Genomic DNA, 26,301 nt, shown 5'->3' with positions numbered 1-26,301 from the left:
AGTCCGCGAGAGCATATTCGTATCTTTTAAGGATAACGTGTAGTGATCATTTTTCTGTCTAAAAATAATAATTTCAATATAATTTTTATTGTGAGGGATATTTTTCCATAATGGTATTAATCCTTATCCTTTAAAATACTTAATTAAATTTCTGCGTTAAACGAAGATAAAATTTGCTTTTTACACTATTTCGAAATTGCGAATAGTTTTACAGAAAAACGCATTTAATTGTTGACACATCCCGCCGTTGACACATCAGCTGTATGTTATTCAAGTTTCACTTATCCCTTACTCTCAGCATATAAATAAGTACATTAGTTACGTTGGCCATTTAATGTAGACCAAAACTGTCTTTTACTGTTTTTCATTTTAATAAGTACTTTAGAAGTTGTTACAATATCAATAAAATCCTTGCTGCGAATCGGCTCGCCACTCGCCATGCGTCCGCCGCGCCCGCCTGCCTTACACGCATCGGTGATTCAGTGGTAGAATGCTCGCCTGCCACGCGGGCGGCCCGGGTTCGATTCCCGGCCCATGCATTCTATTTAATTTTCCTCACAGGCAGCCACGTCGTGCTTGCTTTTCATCAGGGACAGAATACCCCCTTCAGCATTAACCACAAGCTCGAAAAAAAAAACCCGGCTGCCTTTATAGCAACGAAGATTTAGTTAGATGCGTTTGCACGTATTGGATAATTGGAGTTGAATGTATTATTTAAGCGCGATCTATTTGGTTTCTCATTTTTTATAGTAGTTAGTAGTAGGTAGGTTTTTGTTTATAATTTCTTCCGATTAAAAATAGTCATTAAAATATATTTTAATAAGTACTTGAAAAGATTAGTAGCACAGATTTAAAATTACGGTACCTACTAAAAAATCCTTGCTGTGTAAAACAATTGGAAAATCCTTATTGAAACTACGAAAATGCGCGTTGCATTAGGGTTTAATTAATTTTCACATTATCTTAAGTGCTTTGCAAACATACATTACATGAATAATCCAGAAGTTAAAGCGGGCGAAGCCGCAAGAGGGTCGCTAGTTCACATATATAATTGATAATATGATAAGGGTGCGTCTGTCCGTCTGTGTATGTGTAGAGAGGAGAGCTCGCCATATCGGCTTTTATGATATATAATGTATGCAATTATTTATCCGCAGAGCGCAGGATACCACGACGTTAACTTATTAAATGATAAACTAAAAAATTGCGTCGGCTTGTGTTACTTGAGGACAGGCGTGCTTGAAACATTATAAAAAAAAGTTTTAGTTTATCACGCTGTATCTTGCAAATAGAAGAGCAAATAGAAAATTCAAAACCTTGTCTATGAGTGTATTTTACAGAAAGTTAGTAATTATTGTAACGTTACATATATACTCGTGTATAAGTATGTGTGCTAAAAAGACGTTTAATAAATATATTGACATATCAGATTAAGCCTGCCGATTTGCCCTTTTTCATCTTAGATGACAAATAAAATAATTGAAATAATTACTTAAAAAAAAGTCAAACTAATGCGACAAATTGCAAAAATGGCAAAAAAAAATAATAATTAAAAACAAAAGTAAAAACTTTAGTTATGAATAAATGTAATTACTATGAAAAATGAGAGGGAATATTGTAGTGGCTTAAAAAAAAATAAGAAAAGAATTTTAAAAAAGTATGCTTTACTTTTTTTTGCATCTGCTATTTTTCACATGATTTGCTTAATTTATTTAGTCATTTATCAATCAAAATAAAAAATATTTAATTGCACACGTGTAGTGACTCTACTTACTGCTCTACCAGAGCAGAGAGTGACAAACAAATGTAACAAATATAATTTAACAAACATGATGTTCAATTAGAGTCATAAAGTGTGACTGTAATGTTTCTTTATAATTATTATTTAAAATTATATTTTAATTTCTTTGCTCTGGTGTCGAGGCTAGGGGCGGCGTTGAGTTCCGCCACTCAACTCGCAATGTCTCCAAGATTCGGCGGAAAGTGGGGAATAGATTGTCTTAATACTAGGTTCCCTTTGCCGACCCCGCTGTGTGCGGGATACAGAGTGAAGATGATTTTTGATTTTATGACGGTCAATTAAAAATGAACAAGTAAAGTCACAGGCGTAGCTATTACGACTTGCCGGTCGTGGGCGGGACGTGCTGCGACGTGCTGCAACGTGCTGCGACGTGCTGCGACGTGCTGTAACAGTACATCTAGATGAAAGCGTTTATGTAAATGTAATGGACACTTTGCATCGCTCCAGATAGAGCCGATAACTTAGAGCCTTCAACTTCAAACTACACTCGTTCGTGTACGCCGTAGTACATCAGTGTGTGTTATCTTTATCATTTTATTAAAATATTGTTTTCTTTATAATATGATTAATCTATATTAATATTACAAAGCTGAAGAATATTCTTAAAAATATAAATTAAATAAGTGCGTAGTATAAACGCTTAAGTACTATTAATAATAGGAGTCGTCGTGATGAAGTGTGGGTTCGATCACCGTTTTTAGCAATGAATTATATTCGCTCTAGTAAGATAACAAATCGTAGCGTTGGGTTTCGCCATTCAACAAGCAATTTTTACGTAAATTATCTACTAAATTTATGTCAAATGTCAGATTAAGTTTTCATGTATCTACGAGACACACGTAACAATGAGATATAACAAGTGCACACAACCGATATCGGAAGTGGCAAGTAACGAGGCGTGGGAGCGATTTTACTTTTATCTTTTCCCAGTGCCTACAGGTTTACCGCAAAAAGCTTCGAGCAGGTTGGCTCAAGTGAGGCCTCGTCTCGTGCAGCATGCGCGCGCGCAGTCAGTGGCCGCCCGGCCTCTGCCTCGACAGCACGTCGCTCGATCTAACCGGAAGTGCCACCAAAACCGTTACAGTTCAAAATCGTGAGTGATCTTACACGGAGTGATTGTAGTTTAGTGCTTACTTAGTGATGTAGTGAAGTGTCACAAAACAACAGAGCGAGTAGTGATTGATCACTAACCACCACGGAACAGGTTGAACGCCCCGAGTTATGCGAATTACTCCGGTAATTATTTATTAAGCTTTTATACTTGCTGCAGTTAAGCGAGCTTTAGAATAGTTCCTCGAACTCTCTTTTTGTAGCGACAAGTGGATATATTCTATTTTTCTTAAGATAAATCTCTTGTATACGCAAAAAAAACAAATATTTCTATAACTTTTGTATAGACTATAGAGAGTTCATCAAACCGCTTGATTTCTATTTCCATTGACGTTTGTCAATAGTTTTTACCGATATTTGGAGTGATGAGTGGACCCCGGAGCTGCCGCCAGTTGCTATCTTATTACATATCGAAATATATGACTTTAAATAGTGAAAAAAGTAGAATCTATGTTGTAACTGATGGCATTGATAGTTTCAAAGCTTAACGGTTAGTTGTAAAATTCTTTTAATTATATTATGAATAGAAAAATATTTAAATATGGATAATTTTTAAACGATCATTTAATTAACAACAATCAATAACTTAACATATAACAAAAAAGTCACAAAAAGCTATCGAAAACTAAACTAAAAGATAAAAGAAAGTTCTCATTAATGATGGATATCGAACCTCCACCAGTCCACCTGCCTCCGGTCACAGATGACTGGTCCTTAGGGGACAGTTGACAAAAACCCGTCGCGTCACTCAGCGTCAGTCGCCAGGTCAATACTACTCAAGGTTGCCTTCATGCCTTCTTATTTCATCTCGGCTTTTAAACTATTTTTGTATTTTTTCTTAATATTTATAAATTATTGTAAATTTTTACATATTTATGTTATGTAATATAATAATCAAAAAATAATACAAATCTATCCGAAAGTCCAACTTACACGCGTCAGTTGTGGGTTCTTACTCGTAAGAACATTTCATTTTCAGATTCTTGCTCCGGGGAAGTGAAGACAAAATGTGGCGTTAACTTCTAACATTTATTACCTACTATTTAAAATTCATATGACAAGTGGAGATCGGAGTGTCTTGACACTAAGTTTTATATGCGGGGCATAGCGAACTGAAAAACAATTAGAGCTTAAACAAAATAAATGATAACAGAATAATATTGACATTTGTATCTCTTTCTAATAAACTCTACCAGAGTTCTCCCCATATAAGACGTAAAGGTTTTTGTACTCGAGCGCATTTCCTTCAAATGACATCGTTACTGATAGCATTAGGGCCACTGCGCGCTGCGCCCTGCGCCCTGCGCCCTGCGCCCTGCGCCCTGCGCCCTGCGCCCTGCGGACTGAGACTCACTATCTATATAATATGTAAAGCTCTTCAGTTCAGTTCAGTGACTGACAGACGACGGACAGACGAAACTACTGGAGTTAGGGAGTATGGGGAAGTAGTAAGGAAGAACTGGGAACCTAGTGTTAAGATACTTTATTCCTATTGAAATAATTATGGTATACCTATCTCACACGGACGACAAATACTTTTCTTAATAAAACCAGAAATTTCAATCTTTACTTGATATAAAGCAATACAATATCAACCGACGCGAAGAAGCTGTTTGCCGTTATCAATGAATGCGCTTATTACATCAGTAGATATGTAATGAGAATATGAGCAAATGAACAGCAACGAATCTCTCCTCACAAAAGATATAAATAAAAGTGTTCCAAGCGAACAGGTACTTAAGCTGGCCGCGCACGTCCCGCATTCTTGTACGACCTGCGTGCGTGTACGAGTACGCTACAGAGTACACAGAGTACACAGAGTACAGCGCGGTGTACAACTAGTATACGTACATACGAGCTATCTCTTATAAACATTTTTTTTGTATGTGCAACTGTAAATGCGACAGGCTCTGGGAAATCCAACTTGAGGAACAATGTCTCATTGGGGACGGAGTGTCTAGTATTAACTAGGTTCCCAAGTTCCCTCTGCCTACCTTGCAATACTGTAGTTGCTGCACAGTGGGAGTGGGGGGGTCTGTACCTGTATTAGTAAAGTTTGGTTACTTTTACGACGCTAGTGTTTAAGAATCGCTTGTTAATTATTCCATCCGGAGTTATCTTCACACCTACACTCTACGTCTACACTCCGACGAGTATTACATAAGCTAGTACAGGAGGAGTGTAACCTAACGCCGCCTGGACGCCCTGAATAAGAGCGGGTTCATGTGCATTAGGGCTTAGTTACGTACAAGCCTAATTGATAGCAGGACCACGTATCCGCAGTGATCTATTGAACCTAAGTAAAAACTATATAAAACAGACATATCATATTGGATGTAGAGTGAACAAGAGCCCATATATTTTTTGTATAAAGCTGCTAGCGGAACACTCGTTTATGTTAAACGAGGAGATGAAAACAATCCATTCCTGTTTCTTCCGGGCTGGAATCGAACCTAAGTTTATTGCCAGACGACTTTTATATAATTTGCACCGTCTAACACCTATCCACATACAAAATATTTTTATAGTGTTTAACTATTTAACGCGGAAGTGCGATCTAAAGTGTTGGCAGTAGTTTACCTTGACGGCGCGCGGCGTGAGGCGCGAGGCGACCAGGCGCAGGCTGCTAGGGGATCTGTAACGAAATCATCTAATAAGGCATATATTATGTGTGTATGTACGTGTTACTACAATGACATTTATTACTAGTAGCAAATACAAAACACGCATAACAATTATTTTTTATATACATTTCTTGTGTGGTGTGTTTGTGTTGATATTCCCTCTAAATGTTGGGAACTTGGAAACGAAGAATACTAAGATTAGGAAGTCTCAACAGTAGGTTGTTTTGTCTACACGCATCATTTAGGAGATGCGGAAAGCTAAAAAGCAAATAGACAAACCTATCTACAATGAACAGTTCGTCGAGACATTGTCCGGTGTTCGTCGCTACCGGGCGTCGCTGTCGAAACAAATCAATGAATACATTCGAGTGATAATGAAATAATCTCCATTAGAACGTACCCTCGTTCTGCAACCTCACGCCGTGACTTGCGAGTCCGTGCACTTGCTCGTGGACCACACTTTCTATTTTCTTATGAACAATCACTTGTTTACTGTTTTTTCAATTCATGAGTACTTCTTTTATTTAGTTTAAATTGAGCCCCAATTTCATAGAAACGGAGAATGGAGTCTCATAACAATAAAATGTTACAAAACAGTAGGAGATGTCGCTCATTTTATGTAACAATCACCTATTTGCACTTTTTAAAATATCACTAAAATAAAAAAGTAAAAAAAATATTTTAAGTTAAACGATTTTATATTGCAGATAAATGTACTAAAAGCTAAAAAATAATTTCATGGAAATTATGATTACTAAAATTAAATCATGGGGCACGACACTTGCTACTTACCACTAGGTGGGTGAAGTCTCATGCCATGTCTTTCGATTGTAGATATTGGACGTACCCCACGATTTTATTTTAGTAATCATAATTTCCATGAAATTATTTTTTAGCTTTTAGTACATTTATCTGCAATATAAAATCGTTTAACTTAAAATATTTTTTTTTACTTTTTTATTTTTAAGTTTTTAGTTTTTATTTCTCATTCTATTCAATTCGTTGAGTCCCTCATTATTGCAAGGTCAATGGATAATGTTACGGTCGACCCCCCCAGAGGTGCAATAGAGGGGCAAGGCTATGTACAACAAGATGTGCCTGAATCTTGAGGGGAAACCGCTAACGACATATCATTTTTATCGATAATCCATGGCATTCTAATGCCATACAGTTCTCGGTGCGCTTTTACCTTTTACCTTAACTTGCGTGGTGTGCCCCTAGCGAAGTATCATTTTTAGCCACCCTAACGCCACACAGTCCTCGGCAGGATACCAGATCTTGACTTGGGTGGGAGATTCATATTGTAATTTTGTATAGTATACTGTATTATACTTACCGAGCCCTTTATTTTGATACCCATATTGATGGGATTGAAAACTACATTACCCGCCATTTTGTAGTAGTGGCCATCTTTGATTTTGATTTTATATAGTGCACTGAATTCTACTTGACAAGCCCTTTCATTTGATACCCATATTGATGGGATTGAAAAAAACTAAGTTGTCCGCCATCTTGTAGCGGCGGCCATCTTAGATTTTGATTTTGTATAGTTCACTGAATTCTACTTGACAAGCCCTTTCATTTGATATCCATATTGATGGGATTGAAAAAAACTAAGTTGTTCGCCATCTTGTAGCGGCGGCCATCTTGGATTCACAATAATATTGAATATGGATAATTGTATTGTCACCAGAATCAAAGGCGTATACCAAATTTCAGATCAATCGGTTAACGGGAAGAGGGTTAAATTTCAATTACTAAGTTTGACCCAAACAAATATACAAATAAATAAACAAACGGGATGAGCTAAATAAAACCGTTTAAAAATACATGATACATGTAAGTGCTCGCGCAACTCTCACCACAGGTATTGCATCTATAAGTGGAACATTCAAAACTAAAATATTAGTTTAGGGCTTTCAATCAAACAAACTTTTCGAAATAATACAATTTTCATTAATGTTTATATTATCTTAGCAGAACCAATATAACGATAAAATGATAGAAGACTTTACTACAGTACTTAGTTGAGTTACTTCAAGTCGGTTCGTTTAGGAATGCCATTAACGCGGTCAGCTATGAACTAAAGTACCAAGTAGCTTTGCATGCTGCCTGCCGGGGACCTCTACTAGGGTACCTGCTAGAGCAAGCGGAGGTATTTAGTAATTAAAGTGGTCAGGCTAAGTAAGAAATTAGAGACTAATGACGATGTTGCACATCGCTTGCAGTTTCAAACACCTACAGAAATAAATCACTTCATAAAATACACATATGTACATACAAACGTAAGGGCTATTGGGTCAGGGGCCGAATTGTTTTATAATCGATGCCCACTCGGAGAATTGCATTATTTTCATTCCTTCAGTAGCAATAAATAAATTTCCCATATTTTCATTTGATTGTTGACGTTTCTCTTTCTAGAGCGAGTTCTGTTTTTCTCCATTCTCTATTATTTCAGTAACATATTAGATAACTAGCGGCCCCCCCGTGGCTTCGCCCGCTTGAACTACGTTATTAATAATTTAATAAACAGAATTGACTGTCAGGCAAATTTGTTGATGTCAATGAATAATTTTATTTACTCGTTCAGAAACAGCCTTAATTGTTAAATTATGGATTTGGATATGGATTTATAATATTCTTTGAAAAATAACGGTAATGATTACAAAAAATACCCAAATCGAATAGAATAATCCAATATCGAAATCGAATCGAAAATAATTAATCCAAAATATTAAGGAGTATAAGGGAGCACTAAGACAGGATTTCCTGACATTAGTACCGCAACAGGAAAAAACAGGATTTTACTTTCACATAAAATACATATTTATAGTTAGAATTCCTTAGCTATAAGAATTTAGAAATAAAAATAGAGCTCTATACCGTTAGTAAATAGCAATTTCTTACCCAAAAACAATAAATTTCTGCCACGAGACCTGAAAGATAGTTATTTTCCATCAACATCACGAGGCACTGCTCGCGACGACGGGAGATGCAACTCAACAATTTGACGAATCGTTGTCTTCTTATGCGCCTCGGGGTGTTGGAATCCGTTATCCAAATCACTAGTTCCTCTACAAGTATCCCGAATAGGTATAACAGGATATGCGGAGTGAAGTTATTGTTCAGATTTAAAACACTCCGTCCCTTACAAAGCCAGCACAGCCCAGTTTTGAAGACTTTGTATTTTGAGTGGCACAACTCAACGCCGCGGTTTGTCTTGTCACTAGGGCGAAGATTGTCAATAATTCGTTCTCCAGAATGTGAATTAAATACACAATTACGACGGTATCATATATTATTGTTTTATTACAATTATTATTCTTATTAAAACAATGGAGGCCGCCGTGACGCAGCTGCACCACGTGTGACTGCACACAGGACTGTTGTTCAGAGTTGGCTTCTGCCACTCAACACACAATGGCTCAAACGGTACGGTGTACCTTGAAAATATTTTTGTGCAATATTTGTAGTACATCAAAATCCCGAATAGGAATGGAATTAAATTAAAAAGTATATATTAGAAATACCGGTGACTAGACACTTTGTCATCCAATGTCCACCCGAATTCGAGATATTGCGTATATTATGGCGAAACTCAACGCTGTGTTTTGTCTTACTACAATGAGAATGACACACGCGCTAACGACATCGAATCCACGTCTCAGACGTTTTTATGCTTATTCATTTTACATTCACTCCTTGATTTCGTGAACGTGAGAATACGATTCGTTATAGTGTTCAGAGGCAAATTACTTAGGAGGAGGTCTGGAGGGCTTCTTATAGTAATTAAATGAATAGAAATCAAAATAATTTTATTAGATATACGAGTATAGCAGTGCTTTGTTGTTTGAGTGTAAACATGGCGGTTGTGAGTATGATTCCCATTTTGAATAATTGAACATTTATGTTTCGCCGCTTTGGCAATAAGAGCCAAAAGTTGTCTATATACAGCCTGCTATATACAAGATACAGGGTGAGGCTAAATTAAATAAATAGCTATATTTACCTTTTAAAAAATGTATAGCTTTTTCATTTTATGAATATGAACTAGGTAACCGAACACAAATACAGCTTGCAGCAACACCTCACCTCACGCCGAGTGCTCCACAACACGCATTTAGGAGATATACATCATTACAGCTGTTACCGATAGCGGCTCTATCGGCTCCTCGCACCACCGCGCCGCAATGGACGCCGATAGCCTATTATTTTGCTTTTACTTCTTTATTGTATACACTTTTATACTTACCATCGTAGCGTAGTTTGATAGCGTCTGCGTGTTAAAACACTGACTGTCGGTTCGATATGTACTCGAATACCTACTAACACTCGAACTAACTCACTCAAAGTTTGCCTACCCTGATACGTGGGACAAAGCTAAAATTGGAAAAAAAGAATTATGAAGGAATTGAATTATAATAAAAAAATACATTAATTTCACTTTCACACATAAAATAGAAGGTAGAGGGAACCTAATTCCATTCCCCACTTTCCATTTAATTTTTGAGATATTTCATGTTGAGTGGTATAACTCAAAACCACTTTGTATCGTGTTACCAGTGCGAGGAAATCCTCCTCCCGAGTGATACTATATACCACAACGGGCACGAAGACCCCACGACGACCTCGGTGAAGTATATATGAAGAATAACAACTGAACCATACAGATACCTTTAGCAAATATTGGCAAAGTGGAATGAATAAATTACTGAATCACTCAAGCAGTTCTGACAAAGATCTTAATATATGACAAGCTATGGCGAGTCTGAGAAAGCTTATAAAGAAATTAGTTTAATTCGAAGGAAGCGACCACTTAGGCGACTGTGGGTTTGTTGTTGTCCCTCACCCGCTGTCGTCGTTACTATGACATAACGGCGCGTGGTGCGGAACCCGGGACCTACTCTGACGCGTGTCACAGGCACAGGTTGTTTGAGACTTAGAGTAGAAATATCTCCAATTTATGAGGAGTTCTTTGAATCATCCAACTTTGCTACGTAATCGATTAAAGTGGCTTTAAAAATTAAGTTAACTTTAACTTTTAAGTAAACCTTACAGGTATATTAATTTAAGTCCGATGAAGCCTTGTCCCTGACTTTAACGTGATTTTTCTGAGTTCGAGTCCCGTTTTAAGAAAAAAAATGTAACATAACATTTACAAATACGCTATTGACACATGTTTGACACAAAAAAAATTGGATAAATCTTTTTAAGTCTTCGAAGTGATCGCTGGTTGAATATAATTAGCTGTACTATTTTAAGTAAACCATGAATCGCATTGCAACTTCACCACCAGGGCGTCAGAGGGGGTGTTGATAAGTAACATAATAAATTAAGACAGTGATAACACTTCAATAATAATAACAAGGCTTCACTCAGTTAAACACTTACTGAGTTAATTTCCAAAAACATCGAAAGCTCGTCGCTGATAAAGTCCGTTCTCACGAGACTTATCTACCGGCGAGTTCCGACTGACGGTGCATTTGGAGAGGGGTCCTGCACTTATCTTTAAATAAATCACCACAAAAACACACAAAATTAAAGTTATTTCAATATTTTATTCTAAGCGGAAAGGTCAAAAAGTTTTTACATATCGCTTTTTTTAGTTTTTTGGCTTGTATAATACGTAGCCCGTTATACTCTCTCCTATTTAAGGTACAATGTACGAAAAATATAAACGTTCTTAGGCATGCATAAAATAATACTAATAATTCACATAATTTTTTGGATTATTTGATGAATAGTAATGCCCATCAAAGAGATCCCGGTAATAGAAACGGTTGTAGCTCCAATTCCCACTTAAAAGAATTATTATCATTCCTTACATAACGGGATGTTAAGCTCTGCCAACTAAAACGCAATATTTAAAAAATGACGGTGCACGGGGAACAGACTGTCTTAACCCTAAGTTCCCTCTGCCTACAATAGCTACAAATATGGAACAGGTCTTGAACCCATCATCTATACATACAATTACGCACGCCAATAACTGGCGCGCCAATAGCCAGACGGCTTCGACGGCCAATATATATATATACATATAAATATATATTGTTATTCGTATTTTATGTCTGGTCGGTATGTTAATTGCCGCAATGTTCGCCTCGCAAGTGGACCGTGACTGATGTTACATCTCTCAAATTGCTCTGCCTCTGCTGTACTAAACTGTTGTGTTCGTACACTTTAAATTGATATTCCTAAAAAATCGATATAATCGATTATTTAATTATCTATTGCTTGAGGAATTTATGATTTGTTGTGTACGAGTTTATTTTTAGGGTGCCGTATCTTAAAAGAATAAAAACTAAACTAACTCATATCGTCCAACTCGCACTTGACCGGTTTATCTGTAGTATTTAAGAATCGTTGTTTCATAACTTTTAATTATTTTTTTAAATTTCAATTCATATAAGTAAGTTTTATGAAAACAAAACATACAGTCGGATTGATAACTTCCTTTTCTTACAGAAGTCGGTTAAAAATGAATTTTAGTATGACTTTCAAAATCCATTAAGTTATAGCGAAGCTAGTAAACAAAAGCGTAGTATGCTAATGTATAGCGTAATTTACTAAAAATTATAAATGACAATATCAAAAAATATACAATATATAATACATAAATATATAATACACCATTTTTTTCTACAAATGCACTAAGGAAGACGTAACTGCAGTCGCAGTACTAAACTATATTCAAAGGCCTCTAATGTTGCGCGAGCTTTGAAAAGAGCTTTATAGGTGCACGCTCGTTAAAGCTGAGTAAGTGTGAGTGCAAGCTTAGTTGTGAGGGCGATGTGTGCCTTCACTTATTTTGATTGAGTTTCAATTGACAGAGAATGACGATAGAAATGACATTAGTTTTAGATAACTGTTTGAGCTCTCCGATGTATTCATGTTTGTGTGGAGGTTTCGGATTTAAATATTCATTTAAGTTATCGTTTGTTATAATTACCGAAGTGATTGTAATGGGTAAGGTTATTTAATTAATGTAACCATTATTTTTATCTTAATTATCTAACTGTATGTTTATGAAGCTAAAAATACATTTTTCCGTTCAGCATTTTTTATTTCCATTTCGTTTTGAGGGTTCCCTACCTCAAAAGAAAAAAATGGAACCCTTGTAGATTTGTTTTGTTGCCATAAACACCGTTATTATTTTGTTGCTATTTATTCCGTAGAAGTATCAAGTTAAAATTAATATGTTTAGGTCTACAGTCCCTTAAAGCTCATAAAAATCAATGACTAGCATTTATGCATAATTTTTGCTGCATTTTGTATGAAATTCGTCGCGACATCAAAACCTATAGGACACTCACTTCCCGCGGACCGAAGTAAGATGTCACCCGCCCGCTAATGTAAGTTTGTGTGAAGACGGTGTGGTCCTGTGGACATGTATCCTTATTGTGGGGTTGTGGGGGGGAGGCGTGAAGCTGAACATAAAATGTTTGTTCCCCATATTCATTACGTATTCTATCTTCAGTCAATATTTGGTTTTATTTACCTAACGATGTATCTAACGATTTAGTTACAAGATGGACCGGCATATTCAAATAAAAGTTAAACTATCACTGCCTCTTCTGCTATGTGCGGGATAGAGCGTGAAGCAAAAGCAAAAAAAAATCGTGTATGCATTGTCGGACTTTAGACCACTTTAAGTATTTGAGCTTATTGAATAACTGTTTCACGCGTTTGACGAGACTACGGGACTACGGGCGAGAGCCTCTAATATTGTTTGTTCTATAAATATTTGAGTTCAGAGAACATGAGGTGGAAGTGGCTTGAACGTCGAGAGAGCTGGGAAAGTTTTTGTAATTGTAAGCTTATTTTAAGAATCTTTTAAAAATTTGCTTTTTTCGTAGAGTACTTTGTATCGTTTTTGTTTGTTTCTATTATTAAAATACGAGTAATTAGACAATTGGATATGTTGTTTTATATTCCATTGAAAGTTTGCGACGTTTTATAATTGATTAAGGCTTATTATCAAATTTATTATGTAGAATACAAAAATATTTTTAGAAAACATTTAAAAGCGCGCACAGACCGCTTGGTGGATATTCAAGAGGCGCAGGTTCGAGTAACCGCTAGGTTCAAATTCTTAAACGTTTCTTTACATTATTTATATAACAAAACACAATAGTTATACTAAACTGAATAACGCATAAAAATGTTACGTATTTCATATTACACAAACTAAAAATAAATATTTTTAAGACATTTGGTCTGTGTCAGTGTTTGAGCCCGCCGCAGCATTAGTGAGACGTGTTCGGCCGGCGCGGCGCGTCTATATTACGATATCGATATTTGAATAGACAAAGACGAATATCGATTGACCATATATTCATATTATTTAATTTTTGTTATAAACTAGCGACTCCTTGCGGCTTCGCCCGCTTTTACTACTGGATTATTCATATAATGTATGTTTGCAAAGCACGTAAGTAAGATAATGTGAAAATTAATTAAACCCTAATGCAACCCGCATTTTCGTAGTTTCAATAAGGATTTTCCAATTGTTTTACACAGCAAGGATTTTTTAGTAGGTACCGTAATTTTAAATCTGTGCTACTAATCTTTTCAAGTACTTATTAAAATATATTTAAATGACTATTTTTATATAGTTAAATGACTATTTTTAAACGGAAGAAATTATAAACAAAAACCTACCTACTAATAACTACCTACTACAAAAAATATGAAACCAAATATATCGCGCTGAAATAATACATTCAACTTCGATTATCCAATACGTGCAAACGCATCTAAATCTTCGTTGCTATAAAGGCAGCCGGGTTTTTTTTTCGAGCTTGTGGTTAATGCGGAAGAGGGTATTCTGTCCCTGATAAAAAGCAAGCACTACGTGGCTGCCTGTGACGAAAATTAAATAGAATGCATCGGCCGGGAATTGAAACCGGGCTGCCCGCGTGGCAGGCGAGCATTCTACCACTGAACCACCGATGCGTGTAAGGCAGGCGGGCGCGGCGGACTCGCTTGTATAAGCATAACGTCGCGAGGCGCGTTTCGCAGCAAGGATTTTTTGATATTGTAACAACTTCTAAAGTACTTATTAAAATGAAAAACAGAAAAGACAGTTTTGATCTACATTAAATGGCCAACGTAACTAATATACTTATTTATATGCTGAGAGTAAGGGATAAGTGAAACTTGACTCGATACAGTTGATGTGTGAACGGCGTGATGTGTCAATAATTAAATGCGTTTTTCTCTAAAACTATTCGCAATTTCGAAATAGTTTATCTTCGTTTAACGTAGAAATTTAATAAAGTATTTTAAAGGATAAGGATTAATACCATTATGGAGAAATATCCCTCACAATAAAAAATATATTGAAATTACTATTTTTAGACAGAAATATGATCACTACACGTTATTCTTAAAAGATACGAATATGCCATCGCGGACTTTTTTGTAGATCTTATTAAGAGGAACAATACTCCAGTACATTTTTTTCATGTAGTATTTACCATTAAAGCAGCGCATGCGCCAAAGTGTCTCAGCGGGTAGGACTTTATACATATTTATCGTATTTATGTTAATTTACATAAGAATGTACAAATAATAAACTATATATAAACCTTCCCTGAGAAATACTCGACCTAATGATGAAAACCACATCCAAATCCGTTGGGTGGTTTAGAAGAAGAAGAGTTAGAAAGTTCAGACAGACACAAAAAGCGACTTTGTTTTATATAGGAAGGATAGGATAGTTAATACGACACAGGGTAAACACCACACATGTCCCCTGTCTGTACGTGTCAGATACAAGCGCGTGTTAAGTGGCAGAACTCAGCGCTGCGCTTTGTCTGTTTACAGTGAGACATTGTGCCGCCGAGCGAGGGGGGGGGGACCTCAAATATTAGCAGCTATATAGTCTTTGAGCTATATGCTAATATTTAAAATGAAAAAAGTTGTTTATTAACCTTATTATTTATTTGAAGCTCACTACTAACTTCGGAATGAGTTGTTCATCTAAAAGGAATTTATTATAATAACCTAAAATATTTGATTATTATAAAAAAATCAATTACATGAAAATTTTAATTAGGTATAAGTAGGATTTATTGTAGAATAGATATGAGAAGGTCATTGATTCATTAATGTATGTTAGAACCTGTAATAGAATTCTTACATTTTCAAAGAATCATTATCAATTTATATTATACGAGTATATTTATATTTGTAGTAGATTGTTTACATTGCTAGTGTTGTTTTAGTTTTAATATACTGAATATTTTATTAAACCAATGCTAAATGGAAGTAGTTTTATTAAAATATATTTTTATTTCATTTACTTATTATAATAATAATAACTGAAAATAATAATTCTGTCCCCGAGTGGGAATCGAACGTATAAACAACGCGTTACAGTAACACCCTTTGCCCCTGCACCACGATGCCTCTTATATTTGTATCAATACATTAAACAATGTTATATACATTAATTTAGAGTATTGACAGCATATCTGTAGGTACATATCAGGCACGTTAGACCAGGCGAGGTGGCGACGAGGCGCGGCGTGACGAATACGACCTCTTTTTACTACCTTCAATAGCTAATAACGATTACTTTTGTGCTCCGACACACCGTCCATTAGAGCTAATCCTATTAATTGACGAAATTCTTTACTTTTTATTGGATATCTTCGGAGTAAAATAGATTTTGGGTTCTGGTTTATAAGTGACAGGTTAATTAGTTTTTTTATGTTCAATATTAATTAGAAGTGTTCTCGAGTCAGTCTATATCGTCTATTTGAAATAAAGTACTGATATGAAATGTAATTATGTAGAAAGAATCGTTTTTCTCAAGAAAAATAATGCACATGCAGTTAATATAGATAGTGTATTGTACTACATTATTTGTAAGTTACATACAAGGCAACGCGCTGCTTTGAGTTCCACCACTCCACACGCACGTGGTGCGTCGAGAACGAAGCGTCTTGACATTAGGTTCTTCTGCCGACCCTGCTATGCACAGGACATTACAGAAAGCTAAAGAAAAGTATGCAAATTTAGATGATCTTTTATTAGCGATGAAGTATTTATGGTTCGAAATATCATAAAAATACTAATTTAACCGAAAAAGCAGAAGAAGAATACCATATTCCCAGTTTGATTTGTATGTACGTGGTATTGTTGGAACTAGATAATATTTGAAATGAATGAATGTAAAATCTTACATAACCTACCTATGTCTTCAAATAGGCTTCTAAGAACGAGTACAGGATTTTGTAACCGTTTGTATGTATATATATTTGTATGTTAGTTCACAAATTTTTCTAAATCTAAAATGAATATCGAGATGTTCATTTTGATTTAAATATGGCTTATTCCAAATTAGGGAACAAGTTTAATCAACATTGGTTCAGTAGTTTTCAAGCATTTCTGAAGGAATTTACAGGTAAGTAATTGACAAGTGTAAAGTCGGTTTAAACATAAATAAGAATAAATTTGAAAAGAAATTCACAATATTTTTATTGGTGATCTATGCTAGGACTTAGTGTTCACAATGTACATTATATATTATCTATGAATAATCTTTAACATAAAATGATAAAGCGTGTACATTGTACGGCGCTTAATTATAAACAATTGTATGAAGCGGACCTCATAGTCCTAACAACCTTTGGTTTCTGCTTCTTATAAGTAAAATTCTAATATGTAATAAATGAAACAATATTCTAGTACAAATCTCTTCAAGAATACTCAACAATTTTGCGTTGGCAGATAATTATTATAATATTTTTTTAAAAATACTTATTAAAGTAACTGCAATCGCATTCACGTGATGGTTGTGGGTTCGATTCTTAATTTCGGGAATAAATTATTTAATATTTTCATTTATTTAGTTGATCTAGTAAGAAGGCGATAGTGCGGTGTTGAGTTCCGCCACTCAACACGAGAAAGCCTCGAAAATCCAGCGGAAAGCGGGAGCGGACTATCTTTACACCAGGCAGGACACAACGCGAAAGACGAGCTTAAAAAAATCAAAACTAATAGTTACAATAGCAAGTACTAAGGCACCTTTAATACATTTGCAGTCAGGAGTTTACATCTTTGACGTTATCGACTTTCCGTCGTTTCCCGAGAGCTTCCGCCTGTTCTAGCGTATCAGGGAGAGCAGTGTTCGCAGTCTCCGGTACGAAGAGCGCTAACCCTCCCGACAGCAGTGACGCCAGCCCGAACACCAGCGCCGGTAGTCCTGCCCAGTACGCCATCTGTAGAGTGAATGTAGAGTAAACAAGTTGAGGTATACGAGTAAACTTGTAAACTTGTGCGTACAGATAGTTGTATTTTGTTATTGAACGTAAATGGAATAAAAAAAAGTTTATACCATTATAACTTATTTATGAATGTCAAATATTATTATTATTGGGAAGATATTATTATTTTGAATTATATTTTAAAGAATGCTGCATGATTAAACTTAAATACGTTGTTACTTTCTTAGAAATTACATTCTGGATATTAAAATCAATAGTGTATAAATGAAGTCGCCTGTACATAATTAGTGTAGATATTGTCAGACATCATTGTTACTCACAAGAAGCGGCACCTGCGGCGCGAGCAGTGCCCCGAGCCGGCCGGCCGCCGCGCAGAGTGCATGCAGGGAGTGCCGCGTATACGTCGGGAACAGTTCTGACGTGAACATATATACTATATTGTATGAGAACGTCGCCAGCAGCTCGAATGCCATCAGCAAGACTAGACCCAACCACGCGAACTCTGCGAGAGAGGAGAACAATACACCACTTTCAAAACTGTTACATTCTGTTGTATAAAAATAAAGATGGTTGATAACATATTCTTTAGATAACTTAACGCCTACATATCAGCTAGGGTTACCGAGACATAGTATTTTTTTATTACAAATGTTATTTTTTAATCATTCCAACAAGTAATAATTTCCGTAACTAACCTTTGGGCAGGAAGGGTTGTGTAACACAGAACAGACCGCCCACCACGAAAGAAGCTATAAGCGGCATTTTACGCGCGCACTTATCGAGCGCGAGCCAGTACAGCAAGTTAGCAGGGATGTCCATCATCACCAATAACGCGAAGCTCAAGTACTTGTCGCCACCAATGAGCACTGAACTGATCATCATGCCGTAGTTGATCAGGGTGATGGTGAACCACCACACCACGCAAATCAAGAATCTTTGGACCATGACTCGTGACTTGAAGGTCTGCAGTAAAAGCTTCTTGTCGCTCACTTCGTCTGTGCTTTCAGTGTAATTAAGTTTGTCTAGGACTTCATCGTCGATGTGGACTTTATTTCGGGCAGCTATCTTCCGTATGAGTTTTAAAGCGCGACTTTTCTGACCCTTGCTGAGCAGCCAGCGCACGCTCTCGTCGAGGAACAATGCGTAGGAGAGTACCAAGAGGGCGGGCGCGTAGAGCAGGCGCAGGAAGGTCCGCCAGTGCGGTGAGGCCCGCGCTATCCACGGCATCGCGATCTGACCCGCCGTATAAAAGTTCAAGAGGATCATCTGATACAAAACAGCACGTTTTTTCTCCACTATTTCGATACCTGTTCGTAATACTCATATATGAAAAAGATTTATTGTTATCATTTGAAGTTTGTTCAAATAAGTATAAAACGTGTTCTAATTTCTACTAACGTAAAAAAATCTATGTTTAATAACGCACTTAACATAAATATAGGCGACAGCGCATCCCCGATGGCCGCCTCCAGTCCTTCCAGCGCCACGAACAGCCAGTACGAGCTGGCGAAGCTCTTCCCAAGACCGAGGATAGCGCCGGCGCTACCTGCGAGTACCGCCGCCGTCTTTCTACCATATCTGGAAAATACAAATAACTAATGAACTAAGTGTAATCTATTTTTTCTCGTAGAAGCTCGAAAAACTCTACAGCTTTTTTCCTTTATTAAGCTTTAAGTTGCAAAGCGCGGCGTTAAGTTTCACGAGTCAATACACAATGCCTCCAGAATTCGGTGGAAACTAGCGAACCTTCTGCTTAACCTTCTATTTGCGGGAGTTGCACGCTATAAAGCTAAAAAAAAATAATAATAAAAGTAAAAAAAATTGCTTTCTTTTTTAAAAACATCCTAAAGTGGCAAGCAATAAATATATTTCCCTATGTAAGGTATAGTTACACTCGTAGCTAACCTGTCCGAGATCTGTCCCTGTATCAGTTGTCCGACCAAACTCCCAAATAAGTGCGTGGTACCAACCAACGTCACTTTCCATTCTTGACACGCCAAGTTGAACTAAAACAAAAAAATATTATAACAACTTAACATACAACTTAAATCGTATGAACTAAAAATATGAATTTATAATTATATAAAACTAGTTATAGCCCGCAACTTCATTTGTGTCAATTTCACCCCTCCCCTAGACTCCCCGAGGAACCTACACGCTATATTTCAGCGTTCTACACCGCGTAGTATCGGTTGTGTAGTTTCCAATCAGTATGGATTTTTAAAATTTTCATAATTATAAGTTTTGTAAGTGACACGGAAAAAAAATTGTCTTTAATACGAATTAAAGTCCGTTATTTATTCCAAAAATAACGGATTTCATGATGGTACAGTGGACCAGAGTAGTGTATAACTGTAATATGATAAATGTCTAATATAACAACACGTACGAGTAAAATCTCTAAAATTGGGCGATACTTGTGGAACAGTGTCGGAGTGGGTCAATACTAGTTTCCCTCTGTCCTCCACGCCATAGGTGAGAAAAATAATAAAAAAACAAACGTTTAAGCGAAAATCAAAACAAAAAAAAACAAAATAGAACATAGTCTCCACAGTATCCCGACCGCATCTAATGCATACCTCACGTGAACTATGTGCGTACCGACCGGCGCAAGGAACATGCAAATACCTGACCGCGTCGCACCGCGCCGGGCACAGCTACGTACAAATTGCACCGAGCTCGGCTCGGTTCTCTCCTTTTATTGGATACTTCTGATTTTATCCGATATAACTATCTGTTCTTTTTATTAATAGAATTTACAGACTTTGAGAACAATTCTTTATTTCTTTTCAGGGGTTGATTTGCAAAGTGGTAATGTCAGTAAATTTAAATAGATTTTGTGATAAAAGTATTCGATCAGATCGTATTTAGAGTTTGTGGATGGTTGTTGGGTATAAAATCGTAATACTCGAAGTGGAAGTTGAATTCAAACGATTTTATTACGTTCGAGAGGTTTATATGTAAATGTGTTATATGTAATACACTGCACTTCGTTAACTAATACCTACATGGTAACATGCGCTTTCATCTAATTAGTTAAAAACTTGTTCAACGAGACTGGTCACTTGGATTTAAATGTAAGAGTCAATAGAAAATAAAATTGACACAGTGTGTTGATATTGTGCTGGGACTGATTTCATAAAGCAGCAGAGTACACGAAAAGAAACCAGTGTGGCGGAACTCTACGCCGCACTTTGACAAATATTACTTCAATATATGTTAATGTTATGTATAATACGTTTTCTACCCACTCGTCGCATTCTTACCATCGCGCCTTACCGATACAAATTGTAATTCTAATTTGCTATCAGAATATAAACATAAAAGGATATCGTGTTATCTGTCCAGTAGTCACGAACGGATGGCCGATAGTGGCTCCCAGCGTCGCGGACCGTGGACGGTGGACGGTCGCCCAGGCTTCAGGTACTCGTGTGCTACTGTCATTAAATTAGCTCTTATCTATTCTGGAGATGATACTAATAGGCCTGGATTTACGGAAGATAGGTCAGGAATGTACAATATGATACTTGGATGTTATTCCTGCAATTAGTTTGAGATCGACTTTGTATTGTGTGGAAGTGGACGTAGGATGCGCTATCGCTGTTAATATTTACCGCTAATATTGGAACTTTGCTGTAGCAATTTTTTATTTAGCTAATTTAAAAATAACCAAATATTATTACTCATGTTGCAAACTTATATATAACTAATAACTTGTTATCATTTAAATCAGTAAAAAAATAATTTACAATTATAATAAGCCAGAGGCCGACGTGTGCAGCGGCACAGCGCAGCGTCAGCCCTATAAGCGTGACAGTTATGGTTTCGATCTCCTCTCTATGTTTTTTTATTTTCCTCACTCTGACAACAAGATAAAGCGTGAGGTTAAGTTACGCCACTCAACACGCATTGTCTGGCATATTCGGCAGTGCGTGGTTCTCTCTGCCTACCCTGCTATATGCGGAATACAGCGTGAACCTAAAAAAAGTATTAACTAACACTTAAAAGTGTCTAATTATCACAATTTATCATTAATTAAATATGTTTGAAATCATAATATTTACAACATTACGTGTACCAGTGGCGCGCGACCGACACGACTTGATAAGGATCTACAAGTAGGTACTCTACTAAGCTATTAACTTGCTTTTTTTTGCTTTAGCAGCACGGATTTAAATTCAAAATATATTAAAGTATACTAATAAAAATGATTTACTATTTATTTATTTTTTGTATTAAGGATCAATGAAAATAGGCGCTAATAGGCATATCGTGGCACAGTAGGACAGCATCTGATTGTAAACGTAATGGTTATAGATTCGATTCCAACCCGGCGAAGTGAATGTACATACCTATATTAATTATATTCCATTCCACTCGCAATGTCTTGAACTAGAAATCTACATTGATATCAAGTAAGAAATGAAGTGATTTATCACTAAATTTTTTCTTTGTAACATATGGCATATTGGATAAATAGTCTTACTTCTGCCACAAAACTGTTAGGTACTTCGTATGCCCACTCCTTGCATTCCTCCATGACGCTGGTATTGAAGGCGAGGCACGCCGCGTCGGTGGGGGGGTGTCGGTAGCACTGCCTCACTCTGTCGTCCTCTGAAAGGTTCAGCCACGGCACGTTATAGGCGGTAGTAGCAGATTCGCATTCTGGTATTTTACATCTGTTGAGAACAAATAACAAATAGGTATATAATATAGCTTTAACAACCCACTTCAGGTATGTTTTAATTTTATAAAAGTAAGATGAAAAATAAGGTATTTAGCTTCACGCCCTACCCTCCTCTACGACGCGTTTTATCTTGTTGCCAGAGCGAGGATATAAAAATAATATATACCCCGAGCTGAAATCGAATCCACAATCGCCGGCGACTGATCCACTAATCCGCAACGTTGTGATGCATCACTAATCTCCCTCTGATAAAACTATCAACACTTATGTTTAATGTCGTTTCGTTATGTTTAAAGAACCTATATTTAAACCTTGATATCATGTTTTGAGCAGTCTACTTGTATCTATAAATAAACAGTTTGTTAAAATGACATATACGAACTAACTACCTACACGTACGTATATTGGATATAGCGGTGGCGTCGGTGTGGGGGTGATGGTGATGGTGATGTGTTACCATTCGGGAGAATGGTTATATGTTTTATTTTACAAAAGCTATTTAGCATAAATATTTAAATTATTGTCTTGCTCTCCAGTGGTTGACAAGGCATGGTGTTGAGGTCCACCTCAGTCAACTTCTACAAGTAAGGTCTGAAAAATTAGGCGGAAAATGTAAGTGTCTTAACACTGTGGTCCTTGCTATTCGGAAAAGGCGTAAAGCTGTTTATACCAACCTATAGTTAACATCTTCAACAGCGAACACATAATTGACATTGTACATAGAGTTGGTGGCGTAGACCAGCGCCAACATGGCCATAGTGAGGAGCTGGTGTCTCCCGAATGCACCCAGCTTGCCCAGCACGTCGTCCAGTTCCACCACATCCGGGGTCTTTAGTGGTTTCTTACTGTCTTGTGACGCCATTGCTTTTCGTTTTCTTGGATGTAGTGGAAGTTGGTGGCTTTATAAAATGAACATTCGATAGGATAAGGCAAAAATATTTACATCTCTATAAAACGAAGAAAAATATATTCTACGCCTCCGAGACGTATGGTGTTTCCAAATATGTTTCCTCTATCACTGAAATTATGTCATTTTAGTCAATGGTCGAAACTTGTGTGCAATAGTACCTACTCGCAATAAGTAGATCATAGCTTCGTCATTCCTCTACCTGAGATTTATATATTTAATTTGCCATAAAACTTTTACAAGTACTAATTTAAATACTTTATTTTATTCACTGTTAATTATTTATTTCATATTTTTATGTACCAACTATCCAATGATAAAATGAACATGCGTGAAGTGCGTGTTCCCCGGAACTTAAAACTTTGAGTGGAGTGTGTGTATTTAATAATATAAGATGGAGACAGTTATTACAGTTCATTCAAATATAAAAATAATTAATAAGTAAATATCAAAACAAAGATAGAATTTAAAATTTATTTTAGAGAAAATGCGAATTTCTTGTCGGTTTTAATAAAGTTTTAACATTTTGAACATTTTAAACACAAGTATGTAAATAATAACTTGAATCCTTAAACCATAGTGAAAGTACGTGAACTTGATAAAAGCACTTTAAGTAAACCACCACAAGTGTTCCAGGCGTATATTACACTGGTCCACTAGTTGCAGCAGAGATACTAGCTATTACGTTTTAGGATTCGAGCTCTGTTATATTAATATGATACAATACTAAAGTAGGCGAAAAATTTTACAGTTTTTGTATGTAAATATGATTCGTTGAAATTTTGCTTGTTTGTTGGAAATAACATATTTTTTCTCTCAATTAACATAAATATTGCGAATGTTAAAATTTGGAATGGAAGGGAAGAATTGTTTACCAAAATTAATAAACAAAATATTTTTTTCATTAAATTACAGTATTTGTACAATAATAACAACACAATAATACAACTAATAAATATGAATTATTTTTATTATTGCAAGCTCAATAAAAAAAGCGACATACCGTCTCGTTGCAAATGTTCCTAGACGAACTTGACAACCGGATGTGGTCTACTCAATTGAAGTGCTCTCATTTAAAATCAGTTATAATTTAGTACATTGCCGGAAAGTTAAAAGACGTCCTACCGCTAAACCGCACGCGGTAGTAATACGCGGTATTACACTTTATAAGATAACACTTCACAACCCGCGTACAAACTAATAAGTGAGGTGTAAATAAGTTATGAAATATGTAGGTCTGATGCGTCGGTCATTTTACACTGTTCCTAGGTATTATATTGCATCGTTCATATGTGTTTACAATATGCAAATTATTTTTTAATAAATGTAGCACTACGTATAATATACTCGTATAGTAGGACTCGGCACTCGTCAGCTCCAGGTCGGGGTGGTGCGTGGAGTGACATTGGGACCGGTTACGATAGTTTAGTGCATAATACAAATTGAAGGACGCCTACAAGAGCATTTAGGTCGGTCTCTTTATGTTGTCGTGCTGCAGGGTTCACGCGATGGTTGCAGGTTCAATGCCCACTGGGGGGCATCACTATGTATAAATTGTTGTTATTTACCTGCTTTGCTGTAGTAGGTACATAGCGTGACGTTGTATTTGTAACCTCAATATGTATTTAAAAAAGTACCGGAAGATGATAGGATGAGCCGATTCTTTCACTCCCCTTATTTAGTTCATTTAGATACTTTTTGCATAAGTCTAAGGAACACTTCACTCTGTCATTAAAGTTATACCTCTATACATAACATATTGGTTTTATATCAATTTTGTGATTATTTTTATTTACTGATATCTATCTATATGATATTTTTATTCGGTTTATGCCTGCCTGCTTGTATTAACTGTCAAAAGTATAATATAATATTTATTTTAGTATCGTATACTAATATTGGACTACCCGTCATCTCTTATGTACATTGGTTAATGCTGTGTAAGTACCTACTCGTATACATACATAAGTACATATATCTCACGTAAAAGCATTCATTTTTAATTATGATATTAAATGAATGTAAAGATAATAATAATTAGTATCGGCACTACAAGACATTGCGTTGTGGTACGAAATGTCTCTCCGTAAAGGCCGTGGGTTCAAGTCAGTATATTCTTGTTTGTTTACTTTTTAGTGACATAGTGGTATAGTTAGACAGTTTGTACAGTAGTATAAAATATTTTATATTACTATACAAACAGAGTTTCCCTCGGTCTGGGACAGGGCTGTTACACTCGCAGTACTCATACTTACAGACACCTGCTCCGACTGCAGACAAATAGTAAAGTTGACAGCTGACCGTCGTGACTCAGTGGTACATCTTCCGATTGTAAACGTAACGAGTGCAGCTTCAATTAATTGGAATGGGGAATGATTTTTTTATTTATTTATCTTTGTTTTCTCTAGAATGAGACATAACGTAGTGTTAAGTTCTGTCATTCCACTGGCAATGTCTTGAAAATAGGGCGGTGCGTAGGGAACAAATTATATATTTCGTCAAACCCACAACGTGTCGCATTTACAGTAATAACAATAATAAGCGTGTTTAATATTTAACTTGTCACTCCAGACGTCACGCGTCAGATTACATCGGGCAACATGGAGACCGTCGACAAATATAAACAGTTACGAAGTTATAAATACTTTGAACACCGTTAAAGGTATGTTCAAGGTCATGAAGCGGAAATATATGAAATTACAAAAAAATATATCGACTTCCAAAAATGATTCAAGCGAGATTGAATCTACGTACCTTTGTATGTCTTACAGTCAGGTATCCCACTGCGTATCGATGGCCTCAAAACCTTATTTGCTGTTTCGAGTATACTTACCTAATAATATGTTCTATCACGAGGACACATTTGCTGCATTCGGATTAGACGACATCTTTTAATATTCCTATGTCATTAAAATATTAAAAGATAAGATACT

The 26,301-nt window shown here is 36.2% G+C and overlaps 1 protein-coding gene across 2 annotated transcripts; it reads right to left on the bottom strand.

Moving 5' to 3' along the window:
• Nucleotides 1–5,446: 5,446 nt before the first annotated feature.
• On the bottom strand, nt 5,447–24,779 carry LOC146532345 (solute carrier family 22 member 3-like). Of its 2 annotated transcripts, XM_085197154.1 has the most exons (9): nt 24,372–24,779; nt 23,136–23,360; nt 22,261–22,453; nt 19,680–19,780; nt 19,201–19,352; nt 18,470–19,081; nt 18,095–18,276; nt 17,575–17,768; nt 5,447–5,546 (listed from the first exon to the last, which is right to left on the bottom strand). In XM_085197154.1, exons 2-8 carry the CDS (start codon nt 23,321–23,323, stop codon nt 17,592–17,594), a joined length of 1,605 nt encoding a protein of 534 aa, XP_085053280.1. In that variant the 5' UTR covers nt 23,324–23,360; nt 24,372–24,779; the 3' UTR covers nt 5,447–5,546; nt 17,575–17,591. The 2 variants fall into 2 exon arrangements, with proteins under 2 accessions (XP_085053280.1, XP_085053279.1); XM_085197153.1 differs by lacking the exon at nt 5,447–5,546 and having other exon boundaries at nt 17,551–17,768; nt 24,372–24,778.
• Between the last annotated feature and the right edge of the window lie 1,522 nt (nt 24,780–26,301).

The sequence above is a fragment of the Heliconius melpomene genome, chromosome 14, assembly GCF_056956725.1.
Source record: "Heliconius melpomene rosina isolate 202511_hmr_F chromosome 14, ASM5695672v1, whole genome shotgun sequence".
Classification (NCBI taxonomy): Eukaryota; Metazoa; Arthropoda; class Insecta; order Lepidoptera; family Nymphalidae; genus Heliconius; species Heliconius melpomene.
This window is presented reverse-complemented; position numbering and strand designations above follow the sequence as displayed.

What these genes read in the sequence shown, in the direction of transcription:
- LOC146532345 (XM_085197154.1), bottom strand. Translation starts at nt 23,323, where the DNA reads ATGGCGTCACAAGACAGTAAGAAACCACTAAAGACCCCGGATGTGGTG. An exon ending in CAGGGACAGATCTCGGACAG is followed by an intron (nt 19,353 to 19,679) that starts GTTAGCTACGAG and finishes TGTATTTTCCAG; the next exon opens with ATATGGTAGAAAGACGGCGG. An exon ending in CGCCGCAGGTGCCGCTTCTT is followed by an intron (nt 17,769 to 18,094) that starts GTGAGTAACAAT and finishes TTCACTCTACAG; the next exon opens with ATGGCGTACTGGGCAGGACT.